The sequence below is a fragment of the Dendropsophus ebraccatus genome, chromosome 8, assembly GCF_027789765.1.
Source record: "Dendropsophus ebraccatus isolate aDenEbr1 chromosome 8, aDenEbr1.pat, whole genome shotgun sequence".
NCBI classification, from domain to species: domain Eukaryota; kingdom Metazoa; phylum Chordata; class Amphibia; order Anura; family Hylidae; genus Dendropsophus; species Dendropsophus ebraccatus.
The window spans coordinates 5,390,791-5,410,257 of NC_091461.1; the positions used below are offsets into that span (position 1 = coordinate 5,390,791).

The following is a 19,467-nucleotide window of genomic DNA, read 5'->3' on the forward strand; positions in this document are numbered from 1 at the left end:
TAGTTACAGGTTAGGCCAGGTTCACAATGCGCTTTTGTAGTCCATTTAGAGGGGTACTCCAGCAAAAATCTTTTAATTTTAAATCAACTGGTGTCAGAAAGCTATATAGATTTGTAATTTACTTCTATTTAAAAATCGCCAGTTTTCTGGTACTTATCAGCTGCTGCATGTCCTGCAAGAAGTGGTGTATTCTCTCCAGTCGGACACAGTGCTCTCTGCTGCCACCTCTGTCCATGTCAGGAACTGTCCAGAGCAGGAGAGGTTTTCTATAGGGATTTGCAGCTGCTCTGGACAGTTCCTGACATGGACAGAGGTGGCAGCAGAGAGAACCATGTCTGGAGGGAATACACCACTTCCTACAGGACATACAGCAGCTGATAAGTACTCAAAGACTGGAGATTTTAGAAGTAAATGACAAATCTACATAACTTTCTCACACCAGTTAATTTGAAAGAAAAAGATTTTCGCTGGACAACCCCTTTAAATGGACTACAAAAACGCAGTGTGAACTTGGCCTAATGCAAATGGAGGTGACTGGTGGGGACACGAGGGACGCCTTCTTACTAAATGAAAGTTATGATATAACTTACGAGGCGTTCACCCGATGAAGTTCAGCTCTGACTGCGTCCACGTCTTCATTCCTAGGAAGGTACAGACAATGGGAAGTGATGGCGTCTGCAGGCAGCACAGGATGATACTGATAATACAGCGTTACATACCGCTTACTCTCCATCCGCTGCACCAGGCTGAAGTAGGGGACAGCAGGAACCCCCTGTGTCTGTGCCAGGGCCTGGGTGCCAGAGATAGGCTGACTGTACACAGCACCTAGGGGTGAGAGTAATACACGGAGGGTCAGCCCTGAGGAGGCGGCAATGGTGGCCAAGCTGTCCCAGTATCAAACTCAGCTAAGGTGCATTCACACATGGAAGGTTGTGCTGCATACATTTCTGAATGGGTTGTTTTACGGTCAAGCACAAAGATTTCTGCAAGATCCAATCAGATGAACGGACAGGAGTGTTCTGAGAAACAAAACCTGTCACTTGTGAATGCAAAACACAGCATAACACAACCCGACAGGAGAGGAGATGTATAATACTGGGGAAATCCATAATGTATCTACAATAGCTCTATATAACATCTATAGTGTATCTACACTGCCTGCATAATGTATCTATATAATACCCATAATGTATCTACACTGCCTGCATAATGTATCTATATAATATCCATAGTGTATCTACACTGCCTCCATAGTGTATCTATATAACATCTATAGTGTATCTACACTGCCTCCATAGTGTATCTATATAATATCCATAGTGTATCTACACTGCCTCCATAGTGTATCTATATAACATCTATAGTGTATCTACACTGCCTCCATAGTGTATCTATATAACATCTATAGTGTATCTACACTGCCTCCATAGTGTATCTATATAACATCTATAGTGTATCTACACTGCCTCCATAGTGTATCTATATAATATCCATAGTGTATCTACACTGCCTCCATAGTGTATCTATATAACATCTATAGTGTATCTACACTGCCTCCATAGTGTATCTATATAACATCTATAGTGTATCTACACTGCCTCCATAGTGTATCTATATAACATCTATAGTGTATCTACACTGCCTCCATAATGTATCTACACTGCCTCCATAGTGTATCTATATAATATCCATAGTGTATCTACACTGCCTCCATAGTGTATCTACACTGCCTCCATAATGTATCTACACTGCCTCCATAATGTATCTACACTGCCTGCATAATGTATCTATATAATATCCATAGTGTATCTACACTGCCTCCATAGTGTATCTATATAACATCTATAGTGTATCTACACTGCCTCCATAGTGCATCTACAATAGCTCTATATAACATCTATAGTGTATCTATATAACATCTATAGTGTATCTATATAACATCTATAGTGTATCTACACTGCCTCCATAGTGTATCTACACTGCCTCCATAGTGTATCTACACTGCCTCCATAATGTATCTATATAATATCCATAGTGTATCTACACTGCCTCCATAGTGTATCTACATTGCCTCCATAATGTATCTACACTGCCTCCATAGTGTATCTACACTGCCTCCATAATGTATCTACACTGCCTCCATAGTGTATCTACACTGCCTCCATAGTGTATCTACACTGCCTCCATAATGTATCTATATAATATCCATAGTGTATCTACACTGCCTCCATAATGTATCTACACTGCCTCCATAGTGTATCTACACTGCCTCCATAGTGTATCTACACTGCCTCCATAATGTATCTACACTGCCTCCATAATGTATCTATATAACATCCACAGTGTATCTACACTGCCCATATACTGTATAATGTACTTACACTGCATATATAATGTACCTACACTGGATATATACTGTATAAATAATGTACCTACACTGCCCATATACTGTATAATGTACTTACACTGCATATATAATGTACTTACACTGCATATGGTCATACACTGGTCACCTCGCTTACCATATAATTCCTCTCGGATGAGCCCCAAAACTCGACAGAAGACGCCCAGCTGTGGGGTCAGTGAGTCCAACACCTCAAACACCATCTGCACTCTCTCCTCCGTCGGTGGCCGAAAAGAGACGGCACCTCTGTCCTCCAACAGGCGAACCAGATAGCGATTGGCTATGGGAGGAGAGAAAGGAGGAGACAATATAATACACATATATGGGGGCACATGAGCACACTCCACCTGTAGGAGAATATATAATATACATTGGCCCACAGAGGAACACTCCACCTGTAGAAGAATATATAATATACATGGGGACACGTAAGAATACTCCACCTGCAGGAGAATATATAATATACATTGGGAAACATAGGAACACTCCACCTGTAGGAGAATATATAATATACATTGGCCCACAGAGGAACACTCCACCTGTAGGAGAATATATAATATACATTGGCCCACAGAGGAACACTCCACCTGTAGGAGAATATATAATATACATTGGGACACAGAGGAACACTCCACCTGTAGGAGAATATATAATATACATTGGGACACAGAGGAACACTCCACCTGTAGAAGAATATATAATATACATGGGGACACGTAAGAATACTCCACCTGTAGGAGAATATATAATATACATTGGGAAACATAGGAACACTCCACCTGTAGGAGAATATATAATATACATTGGCCCACAGAGGAACACTCCACTTGTAGGAGAATATATAATATACATTGGGACACAGAGGAACACTCCACCTGTAGGAGAATATATAATATACATTGGGACACAGAGGAACACTCCACCTGTAGGAGAACATATTATACATAGACTGCAAATATGGGGACACATGAGAACACTGGAAAGAATACATAGCTTCCTGCAGGACATAAAGCAGCTGATAAGTACTAGAAGACTTGAGATTTTTTTAACAGAAGTAAATTACAAATCTCTGGCACTTTCTGACACCAGTTGATTTAAAAGAAAATTTCTGAACCAGTGTAAGCCCCTGTGCCCCTGGCGCATCCTCCCATTCATCTAGTTTTGGCAATTTTATCTGACAGCAATGATAAATCACTTTTTTTTTTTAGCAAAACCAAGTGGTTCTTTAAAGAATTGGAACCCCCCACCATTAAATACCATCCACCATGTCTTAGGCCCTTTTACACAGAAAGATTATCTGACAGATTATCTGCCAAAGATTTGAAGCCAAAACCAGGAACAGACTATAAACAGAATTCAGGTCATACAGGAAAGCCTGAGATTTCTCCTCTTTTCAAATCCAGTCCTGGCTTTGGCTTCAAATCTTTGGCAGATAATCTGTCAGATAATCTTTCTGTGTAAAAGGGCCCATAGTGTAACAATAACACTGAAGACCTCCCATGGCCTCCGGGGCTGTTACATGTGACAGCAATTTTGTAATTTACATATTAAAGCTCCACATAGGGGAAAACGTCCCAACGTATGAAAGACTAGGGGCAGGGGCGTAACTACCACTATAGCAGCCATAGCGGCTGCTATGGGGCCCGCCGCATCAGGGGGCCCCATGGCCTGCTCCTGCAATACACTGGGCCCCCTGAGCCGTCATCATTTGCAGCACCGGGTGGCCCTGCTGGTCTCCTGGGTTTTGCAAATGTCCCTTTAAATGTCCCTAGCAGTTATGTAGTTATGACTTCACTTGACCGTTTACTGGTCAGTCGGGGGGGGGGGGGGGGGCAGCCATTTCTAGTTACGCCCCTGACTAGGGGAGTAAACCCGGAAGAAGCTATTGTAGCCAAACGTGCGTCGGGTTGTGGCCCCTCCATTGCTGGTTCACAGGTTTGTGGCAGGGGATGTGTGATAAGCGTACTGGTAATGTCACCCCCTTATCCTTGTGATGCTGTATACTTTATGTGTATATTTCCCCCTCATGTTGCTGTCTATTGGTTGTTTTAACCATTTGTGCCCTGCTACGTGGTTTAAAGCGTAACTGTCATTTCAGGGCCATTTTTTTGAAAACATTAAATATCAACAGTTCAAGCGATTTTAAGAAACTCTGTAATAGGTTTTATGTACTAAAAGAGTTTCCTTCTGTAGTGAAAAAGCAATCTCCCAGCCTCCCCCCTCACATCAAATGAAGCAGGATTTCTGTCTCCATTATGTGGCTATGGAGAGGGGAGGGGCTGTTAGGAGTGAGTGAGCACGGAGCAGTCCTGCACAGCACAACACCCTGCAATCTTCTCTCAGTAAGTTCATAGATAAGCACTGACCTTTCTGACACCTGAATTTAGCGTTTTAGGTGCCCAGAGAGTCTACAAACAGCTGACCTTCATGTCACCTCTTTCTTCTCCTTCAGCCCCTCCCCCCTCCATAGGCATACAATGGAGAGAGCAGAACCCGTCTTCACTGGCTTCTCTGTAATGAAGACGTGTTTGCCTGATAATGCACAGATAAGAAGTCAGGGGGGGAGGCTGGGAGATTGCTTCTTGAGTACAGAAGGAGGCTTTTTTGGCTGATGAAACCTATTACAGAGTTTCTTAAAATCGCTTATACTACTGATTTCTGCAATAAAAAAACCCATGACAGATACGCTTTAAGCACTTGCACTTTAACTGTATATATACTTATTGATTTTTATTCCATGTGTCGGGGGGAACATTGTATGATGGCAGCATCACTATACTAGATATATTCATTTGGGGGTGTCCTGGGGTCCCATTTTTTGCATTTGTTGGTGCCTGTGCGTGTGTGTTTTATTTTTTTAAATAATAAATAAAGAATATTGATATTTTCCCTATAAACGTTTCCCTTTTGTTTGTATCTCTCAGCGTAAGGCTAAACGAGGGAGTTACTGGAAAAGACTTAAAGTGACACTGTCACCCCCTTAGTGCATTCTGACATCTCTACACAGGTGTAAAGGGTAAATTTAGTGTTTTTCATATCTTATTTCATATGATACGTCATGGTGCTTGTTCAAGTAAAAAGTGTCCTTTTATCAACTGCAGATTGTATTAAGTGGGCGTGGCCTCGCGGCACTAGCGCCACATAACCCCGCCCACAACGGCACGGTTGGCCCCGCCCCTTGACGCCCATTGGTTGTCCAACGTAAAGGGGGTGGAGTCTAGACCTTTCGGCCAGCCTGTTCCAATGGCCGGCGAGGGGGCGGGGCCAATTGTGCCGTTGTGGGCGGGGTTATGTGGCGCTAGTGCCGCGAGGCCACGCCCACTTAATACAATCTGCAGATGATAAAAGGACACTTTTTACTTGAACAAGCACCATGACGTATGATATGAAATAAGATATGAAAAACACTAAATTTACCCTTTACACCTGTGTAGAGATGTCAAAATGAACAAAGGGGGTGACAGTGTCACTTTAAGGCCCTATTCCATGGGCCGGCTTGAGAAGCAAACGAGCGCTCTCAGTTCTTGTTTGCTCCTCATTTCCCGCTCGCTGCCGCCGCTATTCCACGCGGCAGCCGCGAGTGGGTGAGTCCGAGAAGGGAGGGGGGGGTAAAGGGGCGGGGTTATGCTGCAAACTCGCGGCATGAAATCCGCTGCGGATCCGGTACATGTAAAGTCACCCTAAAGAGTACCTGTCATGAAAAAAAAAACTTTTGACGTGTCAAAGAGACATGTCAAAAGTTTTGACGAGTCAGGGTCTGAGTGTTCATAATGTCAGCAATCAGAATTAGAATTAGGCTGGGTTCACACTGCGTTTTTGCAATCTGTTTTTTTCATCTGTTTTTTTGCAAAAAAACGGATGAAAAAAACAGATGCATTTGTGTGCTTCCGTTTTGATTCACTTTTCTATTGACTTCCATTGTAAAAAAACGGATCAAAACGGATCCGGTTTTTTTACGGACACAAAAACGTAGCTGACACTACTTTTGCGTCCGTAAAAAAAAACGGATTCGTTTTGATCCGTTTTCTTTACAATGGAAGTCAATGGAAAAACAGATCAAAACGGATGCACACAAATGCATCCGTTCTTTCCATCCGTTTTTTGCAAAAAAAAACGATGAAAAATAACAGATTGCAAAAACGCAGTGTGAACCCAGCCTTAGCCAGAAGTGGCGCTCGGTGCTTTCCTTCCCGTCCCTGTTCCCGACATAATGGAAGTTTATGGAGTATGCCTCCTCACAAAGACACATAGCGGGGACACCGCACAGTCCTCTCCCAACTCATTCTCCCGATTGGCTGCAGGCTGAACACTCCGACTGATATAAACTTTTAACATGCGTCTCTGATGGCAAATGTTTTTTTTTTCGTGACGCGTACACTTTAAGAAGACTCAGCTTCGAAAAAGTCAACGCCAGCCGTTATGTATGATACACGCTATCACAGTCACATGAGGTGAGGTGCCCCGTACTGTACAGGGTGTGCAAAGGGTGTTTAAAGGGATATTCCCCCCAAGAGCTAAAAAAATAAAATGCTCCCAAACCTAGCTGGCCTTACTCACCAAGTCCCTAACCACCCCAACCCCCCCCTGATTGGTCCATGATGTAGCAGAGCTGATATCCACAAGATATAGCAGAGTTGTGGGAGCGGCATAGCAGAGTTGAGTCAGCAGAATAGCAGAGTTGAGGCAGCAGAATAGCAGAGTTGTGGCAGCGGAATAGCAGAGTTGAGGTAGCGACATAGCAGAGTTGAGGCAGCGGAATAGCAGAGTTGTGGCAGCAGAATAGCAGAGTTGAGGCAGCGGAATAGCAGAGTTGAGGTAGCAGAGTTGAGGTGGGTCGCGGATGAGCACGGGGGGGGGGATGGGCTAGCCGGCTGCATAGTGGACCGGGTGGGGATGGGGGGCTAATCTGGGCGCACTTAGAACTGAAAGCGCCATGGGAGAGAGCGGTAGGGATCCGATCTGGCCCTGCTGCACTGGATGGGGAGCCGGACGCACTTTAAACTTGACCGGAGGGGTGTCAGGAGCGTGGGGGGTGAGCAGGGGGTTGGGGGGGGGGGCAATCCGGGCTCATTTTGAACCTGACTGGGGGGGGGGGGGGGGGGGGGCGCCAAGGGTGGAAATCCGGACGCACTGTGCATTGTGCGGGGGGCTGGCCACACTTTGAGCTTGAGGGGGCGGGGCGGGAGCGCTGCGGGTTGAGCAAGGAAGGGTGCACTGTCCACGGCCGCACTGTGTACATGACAGGGTAGGGGGTGGGAGCATCACGGGCAAGAACGGGGGGCAATGTTGGGGGCCACACAGTGTCAGAGGGAGGAGACAGTGATCAGCAGCAGCTGTCACTGTCTCAGTGTCCTCCCTCACTTCAGAGAGCCGGGTTAGAAGCGCTAACCCGGCCAATTGAAGAGACGGAGGACACGTAATGCCAACACGGGGGGTGGGGGCCAGGGAGTGGTGACGGGTTGGACTGAGATATGATGTTTCTATGCGTTTGGTGGGGGTGAATGCATCTAGATAACAGCAAAACCCAGAATCCATAATAACTTTATATTGGAAAGATGGAAAGCTATGGGTGGGCAACGTATCAATGCAAAAATAATTTTGTGGGGAATACCCCTTTAAGGTGTGTGTGTACACGGTATGTAGGGTGTGTGTACGGAGAATGTAGGGGGTGTGTACAGGGTATGTAGGGGGAGTGTACAGGGAATGTAGGGTGTGTGTACATGGTATGTAGGGGGAGTGTACAGGGAATGTAGGGGGTGTGTACAGGGTATGTAGGGGGTGTGTACAGGGAATGTAGGGGGTGTGTACAGGGTATGTAGGGGGAGTGTACAGGGAATGTAGGGGGTGTGTACAGGGTATGTAGGGGGAGTGTACAGGGTATGTAGGGGGAGTGTACAGGGAATGTAGGGGGAGTGTACAGGGTATGTAGGGGGAGTGTACAGGGAATGTAGGGGGAGTGTACAGGGTATGTAGGGGGAGTGTACAGGGAATGTAGGGGGTGTGTACATGGTATGTAGGTAGAGTGTACAGGGAATGTAGGGGGAGTGTACAGGGTATGTAGGGGGAGTGTACAGGGAATGTAGGGGGTGTGTACAGGGTATGTAGGGGGTGTGTACATGGTATGTAGGGGGAGTGTACAGGGTATGTAGGGGGTGTGTACAGGGTATGTAGGGGGTGTGTACAGGGAATGTAGGGGGTGTGTACAGGGTATGTAGGGGGTGTGTACATGGTATGTAGGGGGAGTGTACAGGGAATGTAGGGGGTGTGTACAGGGTATGTAGGGGGAGTGTACAGGGAATGTAGGGGGTGTGTACAGGGTATGTAGGGGGTGTGTACAGGGAATGTAGGGGGTGTGTACAGGGTATGTAGGGGGTGTGTACAGGGTATGTAGGGGGTGTGTACATGGTATGTAGGGGGAGTGTACAGGGTATGTAGGGACGGTGTACTTGGTATTAGGGGAGGTGTATGGGGCATGTAGGCAATGTGTACGGGGTATGTAGGGGTTTGTACAGGGTATGCAGGGGGTTGCACAGGGTACAGTATGTAGGAGGTGTGTACGGGGTATGTAGGGGTTTGTACAGGGTATGTACAGAGTGTGTGGGGAGGGGGAAAGGGTACAGTGTGTGCATTACCCCCTACCTGGGGACTTAGCATCAATGATGTCCAGCACCGGGATGGCGCCACTCTTCTCTACAAAGGACATGTCCCACCGACACCTGCACCAGGGACAAGAGTGGAAGAGTATGAAGATCCTTTACTTCACCAATACTAGATGTACCCTGCACCCCTGTCCCATCACACCCCACTATCACCACACTCCTTCCTATCCACACACACTCCACTATCTCCTCACACCCCACTATCACCTCACACCCCACTATCTCCTCACACCCCACTGTCTCCTCACACCCCACTATCACTCTCCGTCCCCTCACACCCCACTATCTCCTCACACCCCACTATCACTCTCCCTCTCCTCACACCCCACTATCACTCTCCATCCCCTCACACCCCACTATCTCCTCACACCCCACTATCACTTCCGTCCCCTCACACCCCACTATCTCCTCACACCCCACTATCACTCTCCGTCCACTCACACCCCACTATCACTCTCCGTCCCCACGCACCCCACTATCCCCTCACACCCCACTATCACTCTCCGTCCCCTCACACCCCACTATCACTCTCCGTCCCCTCACACCCCACTATCCCCTCACACCCCACTATCACTCTCTGTCCCCTCACACCCCACTATCTCCTCACACCCCACTATCACTCTCCGTTCCCTCACACCCCACTATCCCCTCACACCCCACTATCACTCTCCGTCCCCTCACACCCCACTATCTCCTCACACCCCACTATCACTCTCAGTCCCCTCACACCCCACTATCACTCTCAGTCCCCTCACACCCCACTATCACTCTCAGTCCCCTCACACCCCACTATCACTCTCCGTCCCCTAACACCAAACTATCACCTCACACCCCACTATCTTCTCACACCCCACTATCACTCTCCGTCCCCTCACACCCCACTATCACTCTCCGTCCCCTCACACCCCACTATCTTCTCACACCCCACTATCACTCTCTGTCCCCTCACACCCCACTATCTCCTCACACCCCACTATCACTCTCCGTCCTCTCACGCCCCACTATCACTCTCCGTCTCCCCACACCCCACTATCACCTCACACCCCACTATCACTCTCCGTCCCCTCACACCCACTATCACTCTCCGTCCCCTCATACCCCACTATCACTCTCCGTCCCCTCACACCCCACTATCACTCTCCGTCCCCTCACACCCCACTATCACTCTCCTTCCCTTCACACCCTACTATCCCCTCACTCCCCACTATCACTCTCCGTCCCCTCACACCCCACTATCTCCTCACACCCCACTATCACTCTCCGTCCCCTCACACCCCACTATCCCCTCACCCCCCACTATCTCTCCGTCCCCTCAAACCCCACTATCACTCTCCGTCCCCTCACACCCCACTATCTCCTCAAACCCCACTATCACTCTCCTTCCCCTCACACCCCACTATCCCCTCACGCCCCACTATCACTCTCTGCCATCACACCCCACTATCCCCTCACACCCCACTATCCCCTCACACCCCACTATCACTCTCCGTCCCCTCACACCCCACTATCCCCTCACACCCCACTATCACTCTCTGTCCCCTCACACCCAAGTATCTCCTCACACCCCACTATCACTCTCCGTCCCCTCATACCCCACTATCCCCTCACACCCCACTATCCCCTCATACCCCACTATCACTTTCCGTCCCCTCACACCCCACTATCACTCTCCGTCCCCTCACACCCCACTATCCCCTCACACCCCACTATCACTCTCCGTCCCCTCACACCCCACTATCCCCTCACACCCCACTATCACTCTCTGTCCCCTCACACCCCACTATCACTCTCTGTCCCCTCATACCCCACTATCCCCTCACACCCCACTATCTCCTCATACCCCACTATCACTCTCCGTCCCCTCACACCCCACTATCACTCTCTGTCCCCTCACACCCCACTATCACTCTCTGTTCCCCTCACACCCCACTATCCCCTCACACCCCACTATCACTCTCCGTTCCCTCACACCCCACTATCACTCTCCGTTCCCTCACACCCCACTATCCCCTCACACCCCACTATCACTCTCCGTCCCCTCACACCCCACTATCCCCTCACACCCCACTATCACTCTCCATCCCCTAACACCCAACTATCCCCTCACACCCCACTATAACTCTCCGTTCCCTCACACCCCACTATCCCCTCACTCCCCACTATCACTCTCCGTTCCCTCACACCCCACTATCCCATCACACCCCACTATCACTCTCCGTCCCCTCACACCCCACTATCACTCTCCGTCCCCTCACACCCCACTATCACTCTCCGTTCCCTCACACCCCACTATCCCCTCACACCCCACTATCACTCTCCGTTCCCTCACACCCCACTATCCCCTCACACCCCACTATCACTCTCCGTTCCCTCACACCCCACTATCACTCTCCGTTCCCTCACATCCCACTATGACTCTCCGTCCCCTCACACCCCACTATCCCCTCACACCCCACTATCACTCTCCGTTCCCTCACACCCCACTATCCCCTCACACCCCACTATCACTCTCCGTTCCCTCACACCCCACTATCACTCTCCGTTCCCTCACACCCCACTATCACTCTCCGTCCCCTCACACCCCACTATCCCCTCACACCCCACTATCACTCTCCGTCCCCTCACACCCCACTATCCCCTCACACCCCACTATCACTCTCCATTCCCTCACACCCCACTATCCCCTCACACCCCACTATCACTCTCCGTTCCCTCACACCCCACTATCCCCTCACACCCCACTATCACTCTCCGTTCCCTCACACCCCACTATCACTTTCCGTTCCCTCACACCCCACTATGACTCTCCGTCCTCTCACACCCCACTATCCCCTCACACCCCACTATCACTCTCCGTCCCCTCACACCCCACTATCCCCTCACACTCCACTATCACTCTCCGTTCCCTCACACCCCACTATCCCCTCACACCCCACTATCACTCTCCGTTCCCTCACACCCCACTATCCCCTCACACCCCACTATCACTCTCTGTTCCCCTCACACCCCACTATCACTCTCTGTCCCCTCACACCCCACTATCCCCTCACACCCCACTATCACTCTCCGTCCCCTCACACCCAATTATCACTCTCTGTTCCCCTCACACCCCACTATCACTCTCCGTCCCCTCACACCCCACTATCTTCTCACACCCCACTATCACTCTCCGTCCGACTCACACCCCACTATCTCCTAACACCCCATTATCACTCTCCGTCCCCTCACACCCCACTATCACTCTCCGTCCCCTCCCACCCCACTATCACTCTCCGTTCCCTCACACCCCACTATCCCCTCACACCCCACTATCACTCTCCCTCTCCTCACACCCCACTATCACTCTCCGTTCCCCCACACCCCACTATCACTCTCCGTTCCCTCACACCCCACTCTCACTCTCCGTCCCCTCACACCCCACTACCTCCTCACACCCCAGTTTCACACTCTGTTCCCTCACACCCCACTATCACTCTCCGTCCCCTCACACCCCACTATCTCCTCACACCCCACTTTCACTCTCCGTTCCCTCACACCCCACTATCACTCTCCGTCCCCTCACACCCCACTATCTCCTCACACCCCACTTTCACTTTCCGTCCCCTCACACCCCACTATCACTCTCCGTCCCCTCACACCCCACTATCCCCTCACACCCCACTATCACTCTCCGTTCCCTCACACCCCACTATCACTCTCCGTTCCCTCACACCCCACTTTCACTCTCTGTTCCCTCACACCCCACTATCACTCTCCGTCCCCTCACACCCCACTATCTCCTCACACCCCACTTTCACTCTCTGTTCCCTCACACCCCACTATCACTCTCCGTCCCCTCACACCCCACTATCTCCTCACACCCCACTTTCACTCTCCGTTCCCTCACACCCCACTATCACTCTCCGTTCCCTCACACCCCACTATCACTCTCCGTTCCCTCACACCCCACTATCTCCTCACACCCCACTTTCACTCTCCGTTCCCTCACACCCCACTATCACTCTCCGTTGCCTCACACCCCACTATCTCCTCACACCCCACTATCACTCTCCGTTCCCTCACACCCCACTATCACTCTCCGTTGCCTCACACCCCACTATCACTCTCCGTTCCCTCACACCCCACTATCACTCTCCGTTCCCTCACACCCCACTATCTCCTCACACCCCACTATCACTCTCCGTTCCCTCACACCCCACTATCACTCTCCGTTCCCTCACACCCCACTATCTCCTCACACCCCACTATCACTCTCCGTTCCCTCACACCCCACTATCACTCTCCGTTCCCTCACACCCCACTATCTCCTCACACCCCACTATCACTCTCCGTCCCCTCACACCCCACTATCTCCTCACACCCCACTATCACTCTCCGTTCCCTCACACCCCACTATCTCCTCACACCCCACTATCACTCTCCGTTCCCTCACACCCCACTATCACTCTCCGTTCCCTCACACCCCACTATCACCTCACACCCCACTATCACTCTCCGTCCCCTCACACCCCACTATCCCCTCACACCCCACTATCACTCTCCATTCCCTCACACCCCACTATCTCCTCACACCCCACTATCACTCTCCGTTCCCTCACACCCCACTATGTCCTCACACCCCACTATCACTCTCCATTCCCTCACACCCCACTATCTCCTCACACCCCACTATCACTCTCCGTTCCCTCACACCCCACTATGTCCTCACACCCCACTATCACTCTCCGTTCCCTCACACCCCACTATGTCCTCACACCCCACTATCACTCTCCGTTCCCTCACACCTTTTCCTCACAGAGCGGAGGTCACAGGGATCCACGTGCGTTGTTGCTCCGTCACTATGGTAACTGGGCGGAGTCACCGGGAACCGCTTTGCGTCCTGAGGAGACGGAGACCCGCCAGAGGGAAGTGCCCGACACCCGAATATACACCCGACCCCAACCTGACTCCCGGCCGACACTCGAATATACACCTGACCCCCGGCCGACACCTGAATATACACCCGACCCCAACGTGACTCCCGGCCGACACCCGAATATACACCCGACCCCAACGTGACCCCAGACCGACACCCGAATATAATGCCTCATATATACCCCTCACTCCCCCCTCTTGTATTTCCTGATATATCACCCATATAATATCTTATATTACCTCATGTATGCAGTTGACCAGACCCCTATATAGTACTCTTTATATATACCCCTGATCAGTCTCTCATATATACCCTGGCCACCCCTATATAATACCTCGTATATTCCCCGACCACCCCTATATGATACCTCGTATATACACCGACCACCCCTATATAATACCTCGTATATTCCCCGACCACCCCTATATGATACCTCGTATATACACCGACCACCCCTATATAATACCTCGTATATTCCCCGACCACCCCTATATGATACCTCGTATATACACCGACCACCCCTATATAATACCTCATATATACCCCGACCACCCCTATATATCACCTCATATATTCCCCGACCACCCCTATATAATACCTCATATATTCCCTGACCACCCCTATATAATACCTCATATATACTCCGGCCACCCCTATATAATACCTCATATATACCCCGACCACCCCTATATAATGCCTCATATATACCCCGACCACCCCTATATATCACCTCGTATATACACCGACCACCCCTATATAATACCTCATATATACCCCGACCACCCCTATATATCACCTCATATATACCCCGACCACCCCTATATAATACCTCATATATACCCCGACCACCCCTATATAATACCTCATATATTCCCCGACCACCCCTATATAATACCTCATATATACCCCGACCACCCCTATATAATACCTCATATATACCCTGACCACCCCTATATAATACCTCATATATTCCCCGACCACCCCTATATAATACCTCATATATTCCCTGACCACCCCTATATAATACCTCATATATACTCCGGCCACCCCTATATAATACCTCGTATATTCCCCGACCACCCCTATATAATATCTCGTATCTCCTCCGGCCACCCCTATATAATACCTCATATATACCCCGACCACCCCTATATAATACCTCGTATCTCCTCCGGCCACCCCTATATAATACCTCATATATACTCCGGCCACCCCTATATAATACCTCATATATACCCCGACCACCCCTATATAATGCCTCATATATACCCCGACCACCCCTATATATCACCTCGTATATACACCGACCACCCCTATATAATACCTCATATATACCCCGACCACCCCTATATAATACCTCATATATACCCCGACCACCCCTATATAATACCTCGTATCTCCTCCGGCCACCCCTATATAATACCTCATATATACCCCGACCACCCCTATATAATACCTCGTATCTCCTCCGGCCACCCCTATATAATACCTCATATATACCCCGACCACCCCTATATATCACCTCATATATGCCCCGACCACCCCTATATAATACCTCGTATATACACCGACCACCCCTATATAATACCTCATATATACCCCGACCACCCCTATATATCACCTCATATATACCCCGACCAGCCCTATATAATACCTCGTATATACACCGACCACCCCTATATATCACCTCATATATACCCCAACCACCCCTATATAATACCTCATATATACCCCGACCAGCCCTATATAATACCTCATATATACCTCTGACAAGCCTCTTATATAATGCTTCATATATACCCCGACCAGCCCCCTGTATAATGCCTCATATATAGACTCAACCAGCCCCCCATATAATGTCTCATATATACCCCGATCCGCCTCTCATAAATACCCCTGACCCTTATATACCCCTCAACTTTATATGATACCTCAAATATACCTCTGACAGCCCCTCATATGTCTCATATATACCCCAAATAATGTCTCATATATACCCCCAACCCCCCATATAATGTATCATATATACCCCCAACCCCCCCATATAATGTATCATATATACCCCCAACCCCCCCATATAATGTCTCATATATCCCCAACACCCCCATATAATGTATCATATATACCCCCAACACCCCCATATAATGTCTCATATATACCCCCAACACCCCCATATAATGTATCATATATACCCCCAACACCCCCATATAATGTATCATATATACCCCCCAACACCCCCATATAATGTATCATATATACCCCCAACACCCCCATATAATGTCTCATATATACTCCCGACACTCCATATAATGTATCATATATACCCCAACACCCCCATATAATGTCTCATATATCCCCCAACCCCCATATAATGTATCATATATACTCCCGACACCCCCATATAATGTATCATATATTCCCCCGACACCCCCATATAATGTAACATATATACCCCCAACCCCCCCATATAATGTCTCATATATCCCCCGACACCCCCATATAATGTATCATATATACCCCCAAATCCCCATATAATGTCTCATATATACCCCCAACACCCCCATATAATGTATCATATATACCCCCAACCCCACATATAATGTCTCATATATACCCCCAACACCCCATATAATGTATCATATATACCCCCAACACCCCAGTATAATGTCTCATATATACCCCAACACCCCCATATAATGTCTCATATATACCCCCAACACCCCCATATAATGTCTCATATACCCCCAACCCCCACATATAATGTATCATATACCCCCAAAACCCCCATATAATGTCTCATATATACCCCCAACCCCCCATATAATGTATCATATACCCCCAACACCCCCATATAATGTCTCATATATACCCCCAACACCCCCATATAATGTCTCATATATACCCCCAACACCCCCATATAATGTATCATATATACCCCCAACCCCACATATAATGTATCATATATACCCCCAACCCCCGATATAATGTCTCATATATATTCCCAACCCCCCCAATGTATCATATGGGAAACTCTAATCTCTGTATTTTAAGAATTGTGGAGCTTTGTTTTATATATATAAGATTATGTTAAATAAAGAGGATATATAAAAAAATATATATATGTGTATTATAATAGTGTATGTATAATATAACACTATAATCGATGTAGTATAATAGTGTCTGTATAATATATCACTGTGTATAATCGCTGTAGTATAATAGTGTCTGTATAATATATCACTGTGTATAATCGCTGTAGTATAATAGTGTCTGTATAATATATCACTGTGTATAATCGGTGTAGTTTCATGTTGTGCTCCCCGTCCAGGTGCGGCATGCAGAGACGTCTCTGCTCCCAGGATTGTCTCGGTTGCTGGGAGCGGCTCCTCCAATCACAGCCTGGCCTGTGCTGAGTGACAGGTGAGGAGACAGTCAGCTCTTTCGGGGTGGGCAGCCAATTACGGAGCAGTGCTCAAGACTGGGAAAAGCCAATGGTGTCCGTCCTCTTATGTTGTGACTGGAGAAGCAGGAAGTGGGATGCAGAGCTTGCTCAGGAGTCACCTTAGCATCATGGCTGCTGGTCCCAGTGATTGATTGCAGGGCAATGTGTCAGGACGGCTGCTGCTGCTGCTGCTGGCAGGAGGAGACTCTGCTGCTTCCAGGCTTGGGGAAGAACCTGTGCTCCCTGCAGTCCCATTGTGTGCGAAGGCAGCGGCTGGATGCTGACAACACTGCAGTGCTGGATCAATGCAGGCCCTGACAGGGGGAGGAGGAGGATGCCGAGACCCCCAAGGGTATAGCGATGGTCAGCAAGAGATGCTCCAGCACACATCAGGGGTGAGCCAGGGGCACGTTACGTCATCTCCTTAGAACACGGCTCACAATAGACGCAGCCATGTTGGAAGAGGCAGCACAGAAGTGGCATCCCACCCATGTCCAGGTCACAGTATTACAGGCCCGAGACCTCCATCCCAAAGGCAAGCATGGCACCAATGACACCTACACCATCATTCAGCTGGGCAAGGAGAAGTATAGCACCTCGGTGGTGGAAAAAAGCCTCAGTCCCGTCTGGAAGGAAGAGGCGTCCTTCGAACTGCCAGGCCTTATGGTCCAGGACGGGACCGAGCAGTACCAGCTGCTGCTGACTGTCATGCACCGCTCCCTGGTCGGCCTTGACAAGTTCTTGGGACAAGTCTCCATTAATCTCAACGGTATCTTCGACAATAAGGAGCGGCATAAAACAGAGTAAGTGTTGCTATGTGGGTATGACCGATGCCTAAGTGTCCTGTCAAGGGGGCACAGGGACTGCCCAGGTGTCCTGTCGTGGAGGGAACGGGCTGCCTGGGTGTCCTGTCAGGAGGAAACAGCGGCTGCCTGGGTATCCTGTCAGGGAGGGCACAGGGGCTGCCCAGATGTCTTGTCGGGGAGGGCACAGGGGCTGCCTGGGTATCCTGTCGTGGAAAGAACAGGGCTGCCCGGGTGCTCTGTCTGAGAAGGCACAGGAGCTGCCCAGGTATCCTGCCGTGGAGGGAACGGGCTGCCCGGATGTCTTGTCGGGGAGGGCACAGGGGCTGCCTGGGTATCCTGTCGGGGAGAGAACAGGGCTGCCCGGGTGCTCTGTCTGAGAAGGCACAGGAGCTGCCCAGGTATCCTGTCGGGGACGGAACAGGGGCTACCCGGGTGTCCTGTTGTGGGGGGGGGCTACCTGGGTGTACTGTTGGGGGAAAGGGCTGCCCCGGTGTCCTGTCGGGGGGGGGGGGGGCATTGGGGCTGCTCAGGTGTCCAGTTGTGGGCACATGGGCTGTCCATTTGTGCTGTCAGAGGGTACAGGGGCTGCCTGGTAATATGTGCCATACAGATTTCTGGAATGTCGTCCGCAGAGAAGAAAAACCTGTTCTACTAGAACTGAATGTCCTTCCATGGCGGCCGCATTCCTCTGGCCATTGTCATGGACTCCGGCCCCAGAGTCTGTGCGGCCCAGCAGGTGACCACTCACTATACATGGATATATGACCCCTGTAACATATAGCCCTATAGCCACAGAGAGGTTCAGTGGTGGCCTCAGACTCCTCTGATGCCGCTTATCTCCGAGGGCTTTGTTATTGTAGGAACAAGCGACCACACAATGTGAACACTTACGTGTCCAGGCCCTTCTGAAATGTCGTGACTATAGCCATAGGGAGCAATGGCCATGGCTGAAGACTAACATGGTGCCGCTTATCTCTCAGGACCTGTGGTATGTCAGTGACAACAATGGTTGTAGCCCCTATAGTGCCGCTTATCTCCCAGGTCCTGTGCTGTTCGGTATGAAGCCGCCCTCTCCGGCCACCCACTGTGCACAACTATGAGATGCATGGAGAGCTGCAGTAATGGCTGCTCACTTCCCTGATGCCACTTATCTCATAGGCCATGTGACCACTTTGGCCAGCCACACACTCCAGGAGTCTGTACAGGAATGACTTCAATGGTAGTCAGCAAGAGGATCTCCT

At 49.5% G+C, this 19,467-nt stretch overlaps 2 protein-coding genes across 2 annotated transcripts in view; one reads left to right on the top strand and one right to left on the bottom strand.

Moving 5' to 3' along the window:
- The window catches only part of LOC138798993 (myosin-9-like), a 97,290-nt gene extending 83,318 nt beyond the window's left edge, over positions 1–13,972 (bottom strand). The window contains exons 1-5 of the mRNA XM_069979663.1: positions 13,848–13,972; positions 9,044–9,120; positions 2,523–2,684; positions 720–825; positions 591–641 (exon numbers count right to left, since the gene is read on the bottom strand). Coding sequence (XP_069835764.1) covers positions 591–641; positions 720–825; positions 2,523–2,684; positions 9,044–9,107 — 383 coding nt within the window. The 5' untranslated portion in view covers positions 9,108–9,120; positions 13,848–13,972. The remainder of the gene's footprint in view (positions 1–590; positions 642–719; positions 826–2,522; positions 2,685–9,043; positions 9,121–13,847) is intronic.
- A 3,443-nt stretch (positions 13,973–17,415) lies between these two features.
- RAB11FIP2 (RAB11 family interacting protein 2) overlaps positions 17,416–19,467 on the top strand; it is a 31,628-nt gene continuing 29,576 nt past the window's right edge. The window contains exon 1 of the mRNA XM_069979668.1: positions 17,416–18,223. Within this exon, the coding sequence (XP_069835769.1) occupies positions 17,874–18,223 (350 nt within the window). The 5' untranslated portion in view covers positions 17,416–17,873. The remainder of the gene's footprint in view (positions 18,224–19,467) is intronic.